General features: G+C 51.7%; 1 protein-coding gene across 6 annotated transcripts; it reads right to left on the minus strand.

The window, feature by feature from the left end:
* Positions 1 to 634: 634 nt before the first annotated feature.
* On the minus strand, positions 635 to 18,346 carry si:ch211-102c2.8 (trichohyalin). Of its 6 annotated transcripts, none has more exons than XM_064353474.1 (30): positions 18,018 to 18,346; positions 15,668 to 15,775; positions 15,403 to 15,509; positions 15,097 to 15,166; positions 14,753 to 14,878; positions 13,411 to 14,370; positions 12,774 to 12,908; positions 12,003 to 12,110; positions 11,458 to 11,550; positions 10,897 to 10,978; positions 10,325 to 10,502; positions 9,883 to 9,957; positions 9,503 to 9,595; positions 9,131 to 9,243; positions 8,933 to 9,044; positions 8,509 to 8,634; positions 8,146 to 8,271; positions 7,603 to 7,854; positions 7,076 to 7,138; positions 6,799 to 6,894; positions 6,312 to 6,413; positions 6,012 to 6,194; positions 5,750 to 5,881; positions 5,328 to 5,566; positions 4,919 to 5,045; positions 4,413 to 4,496; positions 3,970 to 4,181; positions 2,684 to 2,759; positions 1,758 to 2,036; positions 635 to 1,614 (listed from the first exon to the last, which is right to left on the minus strand). In XM_064353474.1, the coding sequence occupies exons 2-30, from the start codon at positions 15,732 to 15,734 to the stop codon at positions 1,549 to 1,551; spliced, it is 4,482 nt and encodes a 1,493-aa protein (XP_064209544.1). In that variant the 5' UTR covers positions 15,735 to 15,775; positions 18,018 to 18,346; the 3' UTR covers positions 635 to 1,548. The 6 variants fall into 6 exon arrangements, with proteins under 6 accessions (XP_064209544.1, XP_064209542.1, XP_064209543.1 ...); XM_064353472.1 differs by having other exon boundaries at positions 15,668 to 15,789; XM_064353473.1 differs by lacking the exon at positions 18,018 to 18,346 and adding an exon at positions 17,476 to 17,662 and having other exon boundaries at positions 15,668 to 15,789.
* Between the last annotated feature and the right edge of the window lie 415 nt (positions 18,347 to 18,761).

Here is an 18,761-nt window from a genome sequence, read left to right on the forward strand (position 1 = left end):
CTCCATTGTGCTGTGAGCAGTGAAGGGTCAGCACAGTGAAGTAGGGATCTGGCGTATGGAAATTATCGGCTGGTATCCATAACCGATATTTGTCCAGCCATGGGGGGGTCTATGCTGGTAGCACAATTTTTTTTTTTTTTTTTACATTACAGAAAAGCATTTCCACATTCGTGGAAGACGGTGAGCAGAGCAATGTCAGCTTATGAAGGGAAACGTTTCAGCTTGCTTTATTGTCGAGCAGAGGCCGTAAGTCTAGAGAGCTACGGAGTCTCTGAACGGCATCGCTCGCGAGTTTGGCTGGTAAAAAAACATTAAAAAACAAGGTTCAGGTGACTTTGATTGGTCTACTGACAATTTCACGGACCCGACAGAGTCAGCCATGCATGAAATGCTGACCATAATCTTACTTTTTGGCCAACAGCAGTAAGACTGCTTTGTGGTTCATACGACCCCAGCATTACTGTACGTCCACACAATAAAACGATAAAAATTTGGGTCTTTTCGATCGTTAAAGGCTCCGGTCGGAAGGAGTCCGGCCCCCAGGACTAAGCGGGAAGTGTACCGGTGTGAGCAGTCCTGGACACAGCTATGCAACAGGAGTGATGCATTCATGCCTTTTAAAATCCCATTTAAAAAAAAATTTAAAAATTAAAAAGCACATACAATCAAGTATTATGGGTTTCGTTGGGCTTCAGAATGTGAATGTTTTTTTTTTTTGTTTGTTTGTTGATCCAGATGATCTTATTTGCACCTTGATTGTGGAAGCCTGTGTAAAGTGGATTGTTGACCTTTTTTTTTTTTTTAAATTAAACTTGAAATGACAAAATACCACGTCTGCGTGCTTTATTAGGAAAAGTGTACCATGAAACGGGGAAGAAATCATTGTTGAAGTAAAACCTCGCTTGCACTTAAAACTGCGTTGATCTGGCAGTTGTCTCGCTCGAATATTTTGAACGATTTCGAAAAAGACGATAAAAGGAGCACTCGGTAGTCATACAGAGTCATGTGACCGGCCCTTTAACTGCGAACCCGATGCACCCGCCACTCAAACGCCACTCCGTCCGCTGCCTCACGCGGGGTGACTGACCGGTTTACGAGCGCGCGGTCAGGGCGCTGAGCGTCCGCGCCGCGCGTGAAAGACGGCGAGGCCTCTGGGATATTGCCGCGGTCTGACGTCAGGCTGTACCCTCCCGGCCTTTAACTGCGGCAGTAAAAAACCTGGCGAAACTCAGGTGTGTTCGGAGCGTGCTCAGGTATTTTACGGGATGTCCTGACTGCGGGGTCAAGGCCTCTGTGGGCGGGGGGGCGAGGCCCCTGGGGGGGGGGGCGTGGGTGAGACCCCGGATCCCGCAGTCATCCTGTGAGTGAGAGGTGAGACTTTGTGCTTTCAAGCAGTCCTCTTTTTGAAATGACCTGACCACAGCGGTTCTACAGTGCACCGTACCTTACGTGCGTGACTTTGGGGGGGGGGGAGCACCTGTCTCTGAGTGGGTGGGTGGGTGGGTGGGGTGGGGCAGTCCCATGTCTGTATCTCCCTGGGGCTCCGGCTCAGTTCGGGACCGTCCTGCTGTGGGTTCGGGTCCTGGTGTGACAGCGCTCTGAAGCAGGGCTGATCTGTAGGGAGAACACGGGGGCGTTCGGTTAGCCGCCTCCACTAACTCACGTTACCCCCCCTCCCCTAACTCACACGCTATACCCCCAGGGTGAATGGGATGGGAAAGGGGATTAGACCAGGGCAGGGCGGGGCGGGGACTCACCGTCTCCAGGTATGATCCTGCCAGCTCCCCCGCGGTGCCCAGGTGCATGTTCAGGTGCGTCCCCAGGTACGTGCTCGGGTGTGTGTTCAGGTACGGGCCCAGGTGCGTGGGGCTGCAGCTCTGCACAGAGTTCTCCGCACGCAGCTGTCTCACGCGGCTCTGCAGGTGGCGCAGCAGCTTGAACGTGGCCAGGTCGGGGGGGCCGGGGGCGGCGGGGGGGTCCGCAGACAGGAGGGAGGGGGTGGAGGTGGAACGCAGTACCCCTGGGTCACCGTACTCCTGGAACAAGAGAAGAAATCCAAGCAGTTTCATTAAACAAGTCACTACAGCAGGAAGTACTTATTGACTTCCGGAAGTTTCTTCGACAAGAGCAGCCATGTTAAGTCGGTGTAAGTCAGTATTTAAATTACTGCACATTGACAATTGATGGGAAGTGGTACATCACAGTCCCAGAGGGAAAGACAGAGGGAGAGAGAGAGAGAGAGAGAGAGACTGGAGTGATAAATAAGGTCACACTGCAGGTGTGACAGTAGTAAAAAAAAGATGTAGTGCATTTGAGGGAGGCATTTTTTAAGTGCCTGACCTTTCTCCTCGTGGATAACGTTTAAGACACCGACAAAAATAAAATTCCAACACAGCGGTCACCTATAATCCCTATGTGTTACTGTATTAACCCACTGAACAGTAGGTCTCTTCCCAGTGTTCTAGGAACTCTGTTGCCTTCGGTTACCGGCAGTGATTGTGACATCAGCATTAGAACGTTCGGTTGAGAACATTCTAATCGGACATTTGTGACCTCACACATTAAAAAGGTTAAAGGGTTAAACACAGAAACACTCCCTGAGCGACTATACATTGCAATACTCCGGTCGTGTTTCTCAATGTAAAAAGTTGTTGTTTTTTTGGTGTCTGATGTGGTAATTTACCGCGGTCAGCTGCCTCATCTCAGTCTCCAGACGCTGCAGTTTCCTCTGCTGGTCCGTTCTGGTCCTCGGGACCCGTCTAAAAAATAAAAACGAATATCAGGCGTCACACACCACACCAACACAGCAGAGGTGCAGAACTACAGCTACTGCTACTGCTAGGACGCACTACTGTCACACACGAGTTAGAATAAGCGACTGATTCTTCTTCTATGTTGGGAGACACTTGTCCTGGAGGCCCGGATGTATCTAGGTTAGTGAGTGATGCTCGGCGCTATTTCCGCACTACTGCTACATCTCAGAGGTGAACCACGTTACCTCTCCTTTAGTAACTGTGCCTTGCATCTGCAGGAGGGGAAAGCTACATGTCAATCAACATGCACAACGCAACGCATTTATATTTCCAGGTTTCTCAACAGAGAAATAAATCATAACAGTCATACGGTACGGTCACAATGTTCACATCTTTAAGCAATGCATTTTTCTTTAGGGAGTTATTTGCTAGGAATTCAATACGACTACTGAAAGTAAATTCAAATTTATTTTAAAGGTTTGTAAAAACCCAATGCACATATGCCATCACATGTTACTGTGTAGATCAGTGGTTACTACGTTACATAAGTGCCAGCCGATGTTATGTTTATTTTTTGACTAATGATAGATATATTTAACTTCTTTTTCGGGGTACAGGGCAAAGATCTAAAATAAAACACAAAACGCTGCTCACTGTAACCAGAGAATGCAACATATAGCAACTGGGGCTGCAAAAGGGGAGGACCCTTCAGATCACCATGTGACCTCGTGTGATGTAACCCAGCAATAAAGAACCGCCCCTTCAGAACTTTACCTCCACCAACCACCAATCACTGCGCACCTCCGCTGTTATTGGTGGATTTCACAGAGAACAGGCATTCCCTTTGTTTCCCAGAGGTAGTCCGTGTGTAGAGCTGAAGCATGTTTCATAACCCTTGCTGCACGGCCAAGCCAACGGGTTGTCAAAAAGACTGAACATCCCAAAATTGCAAAGGTGACTTTTTACCTTCGTCTTCTTTCTTGGTATTGTGTAATGTGATTAAATGACACGATACATGAAGAATTTAAAAAAAAATCTCTGTCAATTGCCTCCAATCAGCTGCACAAGCAAAACTGTGAGACTCTGTGAAACTCTGTGAGACTCTGTGGAACTCTGTGGAACTCTGTGGAACTCTGTGGAACTCTGTGGAACTCAGACTCTGTGAAACTCTGTGAAACTCAGACTCTGTGAAACTCTGTGAAACGTTTTGCCGTACCTCTCCAGCTCGGCCGTCAGCTCCTCCTCAAACTTGCGTGCCAGGCGGGCGGCGGTCTGCTCCTTCCACCTCCCCATGCTCCTCTGCACCTCCCGCAGCTCGCCGTCCTTCTCCTGCAGCTGTCGCCGTAGCGACGCGACCACGCCCCCCGGCTCGCAGCTGCTGTCCCGCAGCTGGGTCCTCTGCATGCTGCTCAGCTCCTCAATGTGCTCCTGCACACGGGGCAGGGGGTTAGTCTGTCCTTCACAGGGGACATGGGTTACAGTCTGTCCTCCACAGGGGACATGGGTCACAGTCTGTCCTTCACAGGGGACATGGGTTACAGTCTGTCCTGCACAGGGGACATGGGTTACAGTCTGTGTCCTGCACACGGGACAAGGGTTACAGTCTGTCCTCCACAGGGGACAGGTATCCTGTACAGGTGTTCACAGAGGGGTCTCTACCTGAATCAGCCGCTCTTTCAGTGAGTCCAGGGCCTGCTCCCTTTCCACAGTCAACCGCTCGTTCTGAGTCCGCAGCTCCCGCTCCTAAACACACACACACACACACACACACACACACACACACACACACACACACACACACACACACACACACACACACACACACACACACACACACGACACACGCACACACACACACACACACACACAACACCAGCGACGCCCACACACACAACATCACGCACAGCAACACACACGCACGACACAGCACAACACAACGCACAGACACGCATACACACACACACAAAGACACACGCACAGACACACGCACACACACACACACACACACACGCACACACACACACACACAACACACACGCACACACGCATACACACACACGCGCGCACACATACACATACATTGTGTTACTGACATGAGTGATGATGCTGTTACATAACTGAGCTCTGTGTATAAAATGGGCGGAGCCTGTGCAGGGGGAACATGCCTTGTCTCGGGCTAGCTGTTGGGTCTTGTGCCTCTGCGTGTCCAGGTCCTGCTGCAGACGGCTGACCAGGGTGTACAGCTGCTCTCTCATAGAACGCAAGGTTTGTGCCACCTGGGCCACCGTAGGACTGTAGCGCAAAACACCAATACACCCACCGTACATGATCAGCACAAAACATCAACTGGGGTTACAATTCTGCAAACTTCTGTAGTCAATGTCAGAGTAGGTGTGTGTGCGCACGTGCATGTGTGTGCATATGTGTGCATGTGAGTGACTGAGTGAGTGAGTGTGTGTCTCTGTGAGAATGTAAATGTGAGTGTGTTCTCCTGATTGTGTGTAATGATAGATGTGACTGTGTGTAGAAAGTGTGTTTAAATATGGCAGGAAGGCAGTATGCGGGGTGCAGTACTTATGTGGGAGCTGAACAGCGCCCCCAGTGGCTCCACAGTGTTCCAGCAGCTCCTGCAAGCGCTGGCACTCCGCCCCCATCTCTGTGGCCCAGCCCCTCTGCTGCAGCTCCGCCCTCGACACGCCCCCTTCCTCCGGACTCCGCCCCCTTCTCAGGGCGAGCGCCGCCCGCAGGGCCTGGGCCTCCTCCTGGGCCTCCTGCACGGCCAGCTGCAGCCGGGACACCTCCCTCTGCACCTCCTGCCAGCAGGAGGTGCACTGTCGGTTACGCTGGACCCACCAATGGGGAGGTGTATTTAATCAACAGCTACGTCTGAGCAGTTCTGTCTGTCTGTCTCTCTCTCTGTCTGCCTGCCTGTCTCTCTGTCTGTCTGTCTGCCCATCTCTCTCCCTGCCTGTCAGTCTGTGTGTGGCTCCGCCCACCTGCTCCAGCTGTCTGCGCAGCTGCTGCAGCTCGTCCTGCTGCTCGTCCCTCAGAGCGCCGAGCTGCGCAGCCAGAGCAGCCGCATGCTCCCTCTGCTGCAGCCGGGCCTCGCTCTCCTGCTCCTGCATGCGCTGGGGGGGGGGGGGGGGGGGGGGAGAGAGGGAGTCACTCTGTGGCCAACGCAAAGCTGAAATGATCATTCTGATCCGTCCCCAGCTCTAAACCTGAGGCCACCTCCTCCCCTGCCCCCTACCCCCTCACCGTCTGAAGCTCCACGATCTTGTTCTGCAGTGCCAGGGAGTTCCTCCTCTCTCTCTCCGCCTCCTCGCTCACCCGCTCCACCGCCCGCCGGCCCTGCTCCTCCAGTGCCTCCTGCTGAGCCTGGAGCTCCTCCCCTTTCTGCGCCTCCCACTTCCTGCGCTCCTGGTCCAGGGCCTGGCGCACCTGGGACCCCGGGGGGGAGGGGGGGAGGGATAAAGGAACAGAAATCAGTGCCCACGGTCTGGCGTTATGATGTCACCTCCTCATACCCTGGCGGTACGGCGGTGTCTGAGGGAGTACCGTCTCCTGCGCCTCCTTCCGAAGCTCCTCCTCCCGCGTCTTCGCCGCCTCCTCCTGTCGCTCCAGGGCGTCCGTCAGCTTCCTCAGCTCTTCCTCCTTCAGCTTGAGGAACACAAGAATCCCCGCTGTCACACCTGACCTCTCCTGTCCACTCCGTGCTCCAGGTAGACTGTGCCACCAAACACTCATCCAGGTCCAGGTACAATTCAAACCCCCATCCTGACCAAACTCCTCTGCTAACAACAGCCAATGCTTGTCTACACTATCTCTGGTCTGCTTTTCTACCCTACCACTGGACTCCCCTTAATTTAAAAGAGTGAACGGTGGAATATTGCATTGTCATTGTCGCCCTCTTCAGGGCAGAACTGGTAATGCATGTTGAGAGAGAAATCGAGTGTGAATGACAGCTTCAGAAGGCCGTGGCTCAGCTGAGACGTTTGTGAAACGGGTGCAGCGATGCAGCGGAGCAGCACAGCGAGGCACTGACCTGAACGCGGGCCCGCAGGGCGTCTGAACGCTGAGCGTGGGACAGGGCCTGCTCCTGAAGGGCCTCGCGTTTCTCCTCCTCCGCCCGTCCCAAAACCTACAGGACCCGAAAAAACCCAGAAACCCACCAGGGGGACACTTTAACACATCAGGAGGACTGAAAAACGCTGAGCCTCATGAACAAGTGCAAACGCACCACAGGGGCATCCATTGCACTGAAGAACACTGAGTGTTTTTGATTTTTGTTTCCTGATTTGGCTCTGAGTGACGTTCCTCACCTGCTGAATCTCCTGCTGCTCCGCAGAGCTCAGCTCCGACCTCAGCTGCTCCAACTCCAGCTCCTGTGGGACAAATGGAGTGTTTCACAACATCAGGTACAGCCACACGCATTGGTGCACACACACACACACACACCACACACACACACACACACACACACAGACGCACCAACATGAACATTCACCTAACCAGCATCATCACTTGACTGGGAGCTATTGTTACACTGGCAGCGGTAATCTACCACTCTACAGTGACGTGAGCACAGATTCTGTAGACACACCAGATGCTCAACCAGAACCAACTGTCCAATTTCATGAATCTAATGAAAAGTAATGAAGCGACATGTCCTAGGAGAGCACTGTGACAATGAACATTCTGCACTGTAACAGAGCACCAGAGACTCCTGCTACTGACCTGATCCTCCTGCATCTAAAGAACAGAGAGGATGACGGAATGCAGAGTAGAGTATCTGGTGAGTGTAAAGAATCTGTGCTTCCTCTGCGACCCTCACCCCTGCGCCCCTGACCTTGCGTCTCCTCGCCTGCTCCTGCGTCTCCCTCAGCTCGACGAGGTGCTCCTCCCTTTGGGAGAGCAGCTGCGCCTCCAGGCTCCTCTTCTCCTCCTGCAGGGCCCCCAGCTGCTCCTGCGCCTCCTGCTGCCGCACCTCCTGCTGGGCCAGGAGGCGTTCCAGAGCCCCGACCCGGCCCCCGTGCTCCCCCAGCCGGCCCTGCAGCTCCTGCACCTGTGCCTCGTGGGCCTGCGCCTCCTCCCTCCTCCTCTGGGACGGACACAGAGCGGGAGGAGGAGGAGAGAAGGAGAGGAGGTGTGGGAGAGAGGGTGAAGAACATGAGGAGGAGAAAGAGAGAAAGTTTGTAGTGAAAAATAACAGACAGAGAGGATGGGTTATGATAGGATTCTGTGTGTGTGTGCATGTGTTTGTGTGTGTGTGTGTGTCTGTGTGTTTGTGTGTTTGTGTGTGTGTGCGTGTGTCCGTCCGTGTGTGTCTGTGTGTGTGTGTGTGTGTGCGTGTGTGCGTGTGTCTGTGTGTGTGTGTGTGTGTGTGTGATACCTGCTCCAGGTCCTCTCTCTGTCTCTGGGCAGCAGTGAGCTCCTCCTCCAGACCCGTGTGACTCGCCCTCAGGACCCTGACCTCCTCCACACACTGCTCCAGCTCCTGCTGAGTCTCCTCCAGCCTCTGGACACACACACGCACGCACACACACACGCACACTCGCACACGCACACACACGCACACGCACACGCACGCACACACACACACGCACACACACACGTATGCAGTCGACACACAAAAACCGATCACAGCCTTCATTAAACACTAACTCATAAATAAATGTAGAAGTTAAAACAGCATTTAAACGTGATGCAAAGGCAGTTTGCACTAAACGCCCTGCTGTTGCATGCTGGGAGATACCTCCTGCAGTGAGTCCAGTTTGTGCCGGGCCCGGCGCCGCTCGGCGAACAGCTCCGTTTTGGCGCTGTCCAGCTGTCTGTCCAGCTCCTCCCTCTCCAGGACGGACAGACCACTGGTGAGCAACCTCTGACACAGAGAGGAGAGCTTCAGTTCTTCAGAACACACACAATCACCATCGGTATAAAGCAAGCTGCTCATCAGCCGCTCAATATTTGGTTAATATTTAATAAACTGAAGGACAGTCACCTGCAGAGAATGCTGTAAAAACGACATTACACAAAACCTTTCACAATAATGAATACATTTTAATTTGATTGGCCACAAACTCGTTTGAACTGTAAGTGTGGTGCCCTCATAGGTTAATGCAAACAGCACATGCAGAGGAACCAATCAGCCAATCAGAAACAAGAGGTGTGTTCCGTACCTTCTCTGACTCCGCCCCCTTGTGCCTGCGCAGCGCAGTTAGCTCCGCCTCCAGATCGCGCAGCTCCTGCGCATGGGCGTCCCTCTGGGCCTGCAGCACGCGCAGCTGCGACCTGCGGCACACGCAGACGACACGGTCCTGCACGGGCTGCACTGCATCGTGGGTAAGCGACGTGTGAGTGACAGGTGCGTCTGTTACCTGGTGCTGTCCGCCAGCGTCCGGCTGTCTCTCAGGCTGGCCTCCAGGCCACGCCCCTCACGTTCGGCTTGCTCCGCCCTCTCCTGGGCGTACTCCAACTCCTGCACGGCATGCTGGGAGATCACATGATCACACGGGGGAACCTCATTGGGTGACGAGCTCATGAGCACAGATATGAATGCTGGTGGAGCTCAGTTACACCACTGAGATGAGACTCCAATAAAGGAAACACACCACTCGGATGTTCCAACACATTGCTTAAAAATGATTATTTTAATGATTACCATTACAAATATGGACTGCCTAATTGTATTTATAGGCATATCACAGCAATACCCTTGTGTGCATGTGTGCGTATGAGTGTATATATACCTTCTTCTGTTGCAGTAATGTAGTGAGGGACAATTCCGTATCATGTAGCTGTTCCCTCTTCTGTTTCAACCTCTCCTCCTCCCTTAGGCAGTTCTGTAACACACACAAACACACATGCACACACGCACATACACACGCAGATACACACACAAACACACACACAGATACACACACACACGCGTGCACGCACACACACACACACGCAGGAGAATTACAGAGTAGAACAGGAAATGTCCCAAAAAAACAAGCACAAAACTAAACCAAGGTGACACATGAAAGGCACCAACCACAGAAAAAGACCTGCAGTGTAGCAACAGCGCCCCCTGTCAGTGGCCGCATGTATAACCCACAGAAGAGGACCGTGACGGAGAGTAGCTCACCTGTCTCAGGGCGTGGAGAGCTTCCTCCAGCAGCAGCCGGTCTACGCTCATCGCCTCCAGCCACCCGCCAGTCAACTTGAAACAGGGAATCATGGGAAAATTGTATTCTTTCATCTTTTTCCATAAAATTCCACTGAATTTGTTCAATAAACGCTGGCAATAAATGTTTAACCTCGTAACACTTTCAATAAATGAAGAGTTGAGTGAAAAGCAGAGAGTAAAAAGAGAAAACACTTGAATCATATCAGAGAGAGAGAGAGACAGCAACAGGAGGAGAGAGAGAGAGAGAGAACGACAGGGAGGAAGAGAGAGACAGAGCGATGGGGAAAGAGGGAGAGAAAGGTGGAGAAAGAGAACATCAGTGGCTCAATTTCCGATTCCAAACAGGGCAGAAAGAGGATAAAGATAAAATGCTCATAACCGGATTATGTAGCGGCCCCACCGTGCGTAAGTGCGGCCGTCTTAACCGGCCGGGCCGTCTCCTCCAGGGGGCGCTGTTCTTCTGCACCAGCCCTCTGTGGTCGAGTCCTGAGAGACCAGTGTGCTCTGGCTCCGCCTCCTCCGCCTCCTCTTCCTCGTCGGTTTCCTCATCGTCCGAGCAGTCGTACCTGACCACAGCGCTAACAGAGAGACAGCCACACAGAGAGACAGACGGTCAGTTTCCGTCAAAATGCTCCGCAAATGTTCGAACCCAGACAACGAGGCACATCGGTACACTACAACAGGTATCCTAACAGGAAGAGCCACCCAGCATTTAATGCTGAAGTACGAACATTTAAATAAATACATGACTGCTGTCCAGGTCAAGCTGCCCTTATGGAAACTGAACACACTGCAATACATTGCACATATGTGGACATTACGGAAAACATAATGACAAATATATTTCTCATCACTGAATAAAAAATAAAATAAAAATACAGTGTGTCCATTGCAGTGTATTCCTCTATCCACAAGGCGGGTACAGCTTTAACCGAATCGGAGAGATGAGTAATGACATTCGGAGATTCCAACCTGGGGGGTCCCCTCCGGGGATTATGGGGTGCTCTGACTCGCCGGCTTCCATCCGGAACGTTCCGCCTCAGAGCCTGCAGGCCTGACGATGTTTTTACATTTTTTTAAAAACAGTACAGCGATTTTTCAGTGTGACAGTAGCAGTAAAAGCAGAAACGGTAAGAAACAAGAATGTTAAATAAAAGATGAGAGTGTTGTTTGCTGCTCATATAACTGAGGTGAATGCGCTAACTGGAAAAAAAACGAAAAACACAAAAAAAGTCAATCTTAACGACTGTTTTATTCTTGTATTTAGGCTTAAAATATTATTTTGATTACTTGTTTGCCGAGCAAGACGAAAAAGGTTACCAGTGAGGTGAGACAGTTTTAATAATTTCAAGATTTTCCAATGGTACAAGACAATTTCACTTGGTAGGCAAAAAATAGCTTAAACAAGCAAAAAAAAAGACAGACTTTTTTTTGCAGTCTGTCCTCTTGCATTGTAAGTTGCTCTGGACAAGAACATATGCTAAATGAATGTAGCATAATGTAATGTGAGTAAACAGCAGCATATGGACTCACTGAACTTTGACCTTGGCTCCAGCAGCAGGTCAGGGTCACTCTGGTCAGTACACAGGTCCTCCAGGTACAGGTTCCCCTGGGCACACCTGACCGCTGAGGGGAGGGTGGGGGGGACACGGCGGGAGGGGGGGGACACAGGTGAGTGTGACACCCTCAGATACACGCACACGCACACATTTTGTTTTACCATGAATATATAACAAAATCACCATGCTAAGGGATTATCTATGATGCACTGGCTAACGTAGCTATCCAGCTAGCTATGTTAGCGATGTTACTCGGGGTGAGTGGGTGGGGTTGAAGGAGGAGGAGACTTTGATTGTAAACACAGGACCACAGCAAGGCTTAAAAATCCTGCATAGTAATGCCTTCAAAATAGGAGCTGATGATGAATCCAGCACAGTAGAGTTGGACAGCACTGGTAGTGAGGACAGAGCCCCTTCACTGTGTGACACACGTGAGAACGGGGAGCACGTCCTCTTACTGCAGACCCAACGCCCCCCCCGCCCCCCCCACCCCACCCCACTCCCGCCCGGACCACACACCTGCACCGCAGCGGAGAGCCTTCCGGAAGTGTTCTCGGACCCGGTCGGTCCGCACTGAGTCCAGGTCGCTGTCGATGGTCACCGAGTCGAAGCTCTTCACAGGAACGCCTGCGGACACAACACACACCGACAGAGAGGAAACCGCAGTCTTCATCAGGTCAAAACAAACACGCACACGCGTAGACACAACGTTATTTTTTACTTTTATCTATTTAACCATTTCTTAACCAGGAAGACCCCATTGAGATTGAAATCCCTTCTGCAAGGGGGAACCTGACATGAAACACAAAGTTACACCAACAAGACTTACACCTAACAAAATGTACAAACATCAAATGTGAAATGAGACAGAGGTGTAGGCAGTTTATTTTCAGAAAGGTCAGGAATTTTGGTTCTTGGGTTTGAAGAGGTGCAGTTTTCAGCAAAAATAGCCCTCTCTGTGTAACGGTTCATCACCGTCACGGCCTTGCGAAAATTTTACAGCAGGGCTGTCAGGATGCTAAGCGGGTGAATATCAGCCTTGCAGTAGTGAGAGAAAGAGGTTGAGCGGCAGGATGCGGGCACAGGGGTGGAAAGTTTAGGGGTCAGAAAGTAAAAGTCCCGCCACGTGTTTCTTCCACCCATGAACTCAGCCAGCCGATTTAATTAGCTCTACAGTACCTCCTGGCTGAAGAATTCTACTAATTAGCAAATCCAGGTGGTTGGATGAAAATACTGGAGAGGACTTTTACTTTCGGGACCTGGACTCTCACACCTGTGCGTGTGCAGTACCTGCCAGGTGTCTGACAGCGGGACGGGCGGGGGGACCCGTGACCCCCTCTGTCTCCGCGGTGATCACACTGGACCGGGACGCTGTCAGGACACCGGTGCCGCTGCTGCTGGGGGGGCCGGGAGCTGACCCGAAACCTGAACCGGGAAAGAGACACGTGTGGACGTCATCTGACCTGGTCATGGAGAACTGCAAGGTGGCTGGTTTTCATTTTTACCATGAATTGGTAGCTGGTTCATTCAACACCCAATTCAGAATCTAAGGGACCAGCTGAGGTGAGTAAAAACTTTTTTTTAGGTTTTTAAAATTTATTTTAAACTGTAAATCAACTGCTCCTGCCTCTAGCCCAATGCATTCTGGGATAGGCTCCAGCACCTCCCGTGAGCCTGACCAGGAATAAGTGGGTATAGATGGATGGATGGATGGATGGAAATCAACCGCAATTAACAAACACATTAAATAACACACATTAAATGCATTAACAGTAAGGGGCCAGCAGGTGGCGCTCCAGGACCAGGGTTGAGGAGCCGAGCCCATGACGAATGAACATGGGGCTGAGTAAACACACATCCACAGGGCGCTACTGGCAGCAGCTGTGCCGGACCCGGACGGCAGCGCCGGTGGTTTGGGCCGACTCACCGGCCAGGCCAAGAACCTCCGGCAGGCCCCCGTCGATGCAGTCAGGCGGGGCGGGACCGGGGCAGGGAGGGCCATAAGGCACAGGGGGTGGGGGGCAGAGGGGGGTCTCTGTGTCCCTCAGCGGGGAACGGCGGGAGACGGGGGTCCAGCCAGGGGAGGGGACACGGAGTTGGAGTTCTCGTTCTGTGGGTTCTGGGGTGGGTCCAGGCCAGCTCGGACACCTCGACATCATTCGAGTCCCGGACCCGCTAACCTTCTGCGCTAGAGCGTCTGATTTGGGTTTTAAAGAAGCCGTGGTCCCACCTCCTGGCCCCTCTGCATGGGGTGTACTGGTCCAGTTGGTCCCATCGCTGGTTGGGGCAGTCCCAGGCCTCTTGTGCACACATAGGGGGGTTGAATCTGTTAAAGCAGTCATGCTGACACTCCTTCCACCAATGGGACGGGACTCCTGGTGGACACTGCATTTTTTACATCCCTGGGGTGACTGACCCTGGGACAGTTCAACCTGCTCAGAGGCTGTGTCTCCTGACTGCTCACTATCGCCCCCTGCTGGTGGGAGTTGGGAGTGCTGTGCTTGTGTGCTCTGTTCACCGAGGCCCAGTGGAGCTCCGCCCCCAGGCCCCGCCTCCTCGGCTCTGACTCCGCCCAGCGGCTCCTCCCTTGAGCTCCCGCTCCCAGGCCCCGCCCCCTCGGCTCTGACTCCGCCCAGCGGCTCCAGCATCTCCTCCCTGAAGCGGGCGGCGAAGTCCTCGGTGCGGACGCTGTCCTCTCTGCGGGGCGGCGAGCTCCCGAACCCGCCCTCCGCCCGTCCCAGCAGGCGCTCCAGCCTCCAGAGGCACCGCTCCCGCTCGGAGTCCTCTTCGGCCTCCCCCACCGCCGCTCCCCCATCATCCTCCTCTTCCTCCTCCTCCTCCTCCTCCTGTTCTGCAGAGTCAGGGCCCCTGCTTCCTGACTGCTTCTCTGTGAAGGAAACAGCGAGTGGAGAGTTTGGATTCAGTCCGGGTTAGTAAGGGGGGCGGGGCTCCAAATGAATGTGGAGGCGTGGGGGATGTGGGGGGAGGGGAGGGGGGGGAAGGCTGAGCCGGGACGGTATCGGTTATTGGGCATGACAGCAGGGGAAGCGCCTGTTCTCCGGGTCACTAAGTCGTTCTGTTCTTGATAAATGTGAAATGTTCCAGTGGTTGCTGTTTCAGGACTGGTTCTTGGACTTCAGCCATGGGTTCATTCTGTGAGTCACTGTCCAGAGAGGGAAGCTTTCTGGCAAAGCAGGCCCCCCCCCCCCACCAATCAGCAGGCTAATATGTTGCCGGAGCTAACACCGCAAACAATTCTATAAGGTTACCTGAGGAGAGGTCTGGAGTCTCGGAGACGGACTGTCCCACGTCGAGAGGGGGGGTGGAGGTGGCATTGGTGTGGAGGGTACTCCCAAACCCAGTGTCCTTGCTCACAGACTGACTCTGACCGAGCACTTCAGCACATAAGAAATAAAAAATGCAAGGCATACGGAATAAGGAATAAGGCTCAAACATGGAGGACAGGTTAGAGGATAATACTGTTAATTTTTTCAGCATCGTCAACATATCCTATGGAGACCAAAATCAATAATATTACCAGTATTACCGGTGTTAAAGGCATAAGGAATGCCATTTCAAGGTGTGTCGCTGTTTCCTGAGAGATCGAGCCTACCTGTGCTGTTGTGAGTCATTCTCTTACTGTTCCCACCATCCTCTCTGGCTCTGACAACATGGCTCTGGGCCTGGAAACATTTCGACAGTAGGACAGGTGAGACACCAACATTAATGATGTCACAGACGGGTGAGACACCAACATTAAGGACCTCGCAAGTGACCGATCCAGCTCTAAAGCTCTAGTTCTGAGTGCGGTGCGGACCCTAAGCCTGGCCAAGCCAGAGCCCGCAGTAGATCCGCGGACTGTTTGCCAACCGGGATGATTTTATTCAAATGCTGTAGGTGCGCACAGAGGCTCTCTCACCTGTAAGCGGCTCAGCTGGGCGTCGATGGCGTCCAGGAGGAGGTCGCAGTGGTCCCGGGGCGGCCGGGCGTGAGCGGGCCCCGAACCCCGGACCTCTGCCTCCACATCTGAGCGGGGGAGAGAGAGGAGAGAACATCTGATCAAATCAAACATATCTGTATAGAGCGATGTGTGTGTGGAAAAAAACACATCAGGCCATCACTATGTAGAGGAAATGCACATCCTAAACCAAACATGAACGAATGAGAGTGTGAGGGCGTGATACCAGAGTAAAGCAGCTCGTCCGTGTCCTCTCCCGTCTCCCCCGGCCCCTCCTGATCTCTGTCGGCCATCTTGCGAGGCGCGTGGACGGACGCGGCCCACTTCTGATTGGCTGCAGGGCAGCGGCTGAGAAACACAACGGAAGTACGGTTAAAGTCGTGCGACCTGCGACGTGAAGCGGCTTTGTAATCGCCTACCATTCATTTCAATGGGAGCCCGATTTTTCGCGCCCGCAAGGCATGCTGGGACGGCTGGCAATGCCTTGTGGTCGCGAAAAATCGGGCTCCCATTGAAATGAATGGTAGGCGATTACAAAAAGCGCTTCTCGTCGGAGAATGCATGGCTTTAACCTAAAGCCAGACTCTGTTTACAGTAGCACCGCAAACACCTTGAACATCAAAGGAGAAAGCGCCAGGTGTCACAGTCCACCTGGAAAACTGTCATTCCTCTCATGTAACAGGAATGAATGAGCGTAATAGCAGGGTTAGCATTTAGGGTTATTCAGAAGGTATACACCATACAAAAAGAGGTGGGCAGTCAAGCGTAAAGCGAAACAAGTATCCGGTCTGCTTATTATAGGGCGGCACTCTAGGCATGTCAAAAATACTGTATGATAAGCCACTCTGTACAGGCGGACAATGGACACCCAACAGCGCCTGAAGAATGGCTGTCGTTTGTTCATGACCGGAGGCCTTTCCGAGCGGTTTTCATGCCTAGCAGTGCCTTATAATAAACAGACAGCTTTCCTGTTTCACCCTGCAGGGGACTGTGCGCCTCTTGGTGTAAGGTTTATACCTTCTTGCAAAGCAAGCCAGAACCCCATTGTGGTGGTTGGGCTATTTAGAAGGCCAGGGCCAATGCTTATGGGTCACAGAACACGGTTCAGTTTGGAGCATTTTAGAACACATTTAAAGCAGCCCTGATTCCCTGGTGTCACATATACTAGGTCTTCCACCGGCTGGGTTAGCTTAGGCCATAGCTCCAGACAGCTTTGACACAGGACGCCTTTGCAGCTATGCCAAACTAAGAAATAGAGACCAAGCCAGAGGCAATCAACGCTGCTCGCTTCACAGGCCAACGTTACTTCTTTCAAAAGCAAATTGCCTTCTAGAGAACTCTCTGCCACTCGCCCCGTTCGAACTCGCGCGGTCATACCGGGGCGACTGTCCGCGCGAGGCAGCCCCGCCAAGCTTGCTGGAAATATACTGCATCGTCCTTACTGACCCACATCGCCTGGGGCGCGCTCAGCGGAGACCGAAGATGCGGCTCTGCACGCGGACATCGGTTCTGCATCGGTTTAAAAGCCGTACGTTGTGCACTGGAACAACTGGCTGGACAAAAACGTGACCAAAGACGTTAAAGGTCCAGATGCCAGCTGGGGGACTGTTGTCAGTGGTAGCCTACATGCAGCTGTGACTATTTACATTTTCTCACTTTATATTCAGTAAAATATCTCCCAGGTTTCTCCTCGGCGGCTTTTTCCGGTGATTGTGTGGATTCGTGTCAGTGATAACTTGGCTGACACACAGACCCCCCGGCCCCTCACCCGTCTCCGCAGCCTAGGGAAAGACAAGGGTCACCCTGGAAACATAGCCCCCCTCCCCCGCCTCCCATTTGGAACTTACAAGACAACAAGTCGTGCTCCGACAAAGAACACAATAAATTCCACAACCATTCACGTGTGGTCAGTTCACGTAGCTCAGAGCCAACGAGGAAAGTTGCTGGTATCTGTCAGCAATTAAAGCCAACCAGACGCGCACACACAAGTAAACAAATAAACAAGCGGTATATCGTACTAGATAATTATCTTACTATGACAGCGTGCAATCTCTGCATCACGGGTAGTTAGCACTACTGGACGGGGAAGTCAAGAGAGAGGCCTTTAGTATCAATATCAATACAAATTCAACGAGAAGGATTACTTTTGAGAAGCCTGTTAAATGCACAATGAATGGTTAAAAAAAATTGTAATTAGCAAAACGTTTCTTCAGAGGTGGACCATACCATTTTCCACATGCTTCAAAGTTAGGTTCAAATTAACTAGCAAGTCTTCAGCTAAAACCAAATTGTTCCAGCTCTGTCGGTCAAAGGGCGTTTGCAGAATTCTCGCGGAACTTTAAAATCTCAGATTTAATTTCATGCAATTTAACGACATACAGTTCCACTGGTGCGCAGTATGGAATTAAAGTATATCTTACACAGAGATTAGGCTACTTTTGGAAATCAGTTGAAGTGAAGTTGAAGTTGATCACTTTGAAGTTATTTTATTGTCTAATAAATAGTAGCCAACATATGTATACATTTATATTAAGAAACCAGATCAAAGCAAAACATGCAAATATGGATGCACTTACTTTTGGTTCTTGCAGTGCGTTCTTATTGTTCCAGCAGATATGTTTGCCAGTTCTCATGTTACTCCAGCTGTAGCAAACGAGCGCGTTCTGTTTAAGAAGAAACGTGCCTAACCTGAGCCCAGGCCGGAGTCGCCTAGCAACCATCTAACAGAGCAATAACCGTCCGAAAGACCACGGGCGCGCACGCGGGACTCGGTGGTCCAGATTGGCTGAGACAACTGGGGTTGCCAGGACGCTGCGCGAGGCGGGAGTTGGAGCGCCACGTTCAGGGGACTTGGCACACGTACCGCTTGTTTTGGGTCCTGCAGATCAACGTCATACCCCACGGACAGGAGCACATTTTAAATCAGATTAAAAACACAGTGGCAAGTATACGGCTGCCGTTAGTTATGTGAGGGAAAGTTACTGAAAAATTACGTTTTAGTAGGCAAATAAATGCTATAATTTTTTTTACGTCTTTTGTCGTAGTTGCTTTACGTTTCACTTCTGTTTCAGTCGATCATTTCTTCCCTGCAGCTTGTTTAGGCGTTTCGATCATCGCTATGTGGTGTAAACTACAGTTTTGTGTGGAATCGAACTTGCTTGAACAGTAAAACCGTGAGACAACTAAGACAGCAGTTTTAGTACATTTCATGAGCAGGACATAGCAGTAAATTGCCAAACAATGTGACAAACTTACGGCAAAATGGAATTAAGTAATTCAAGCAATTGCTCATTTGAGAACATATGTGTATGTCTACAGTA

This window comes from Anguilla rostrata, chromosome 10 (assembly GCF_018555375.3).
Source record: "Anguilla rostrata isolate EN2019 chromosome 10, ASM1855537v3, whole genome shotgun sequence".
NCBI lineage: Eukaryota > Metazoa > Chordata > Actinopteri > Anguilliformes > Anguillidae > Anguilla > Anguilla rostrata.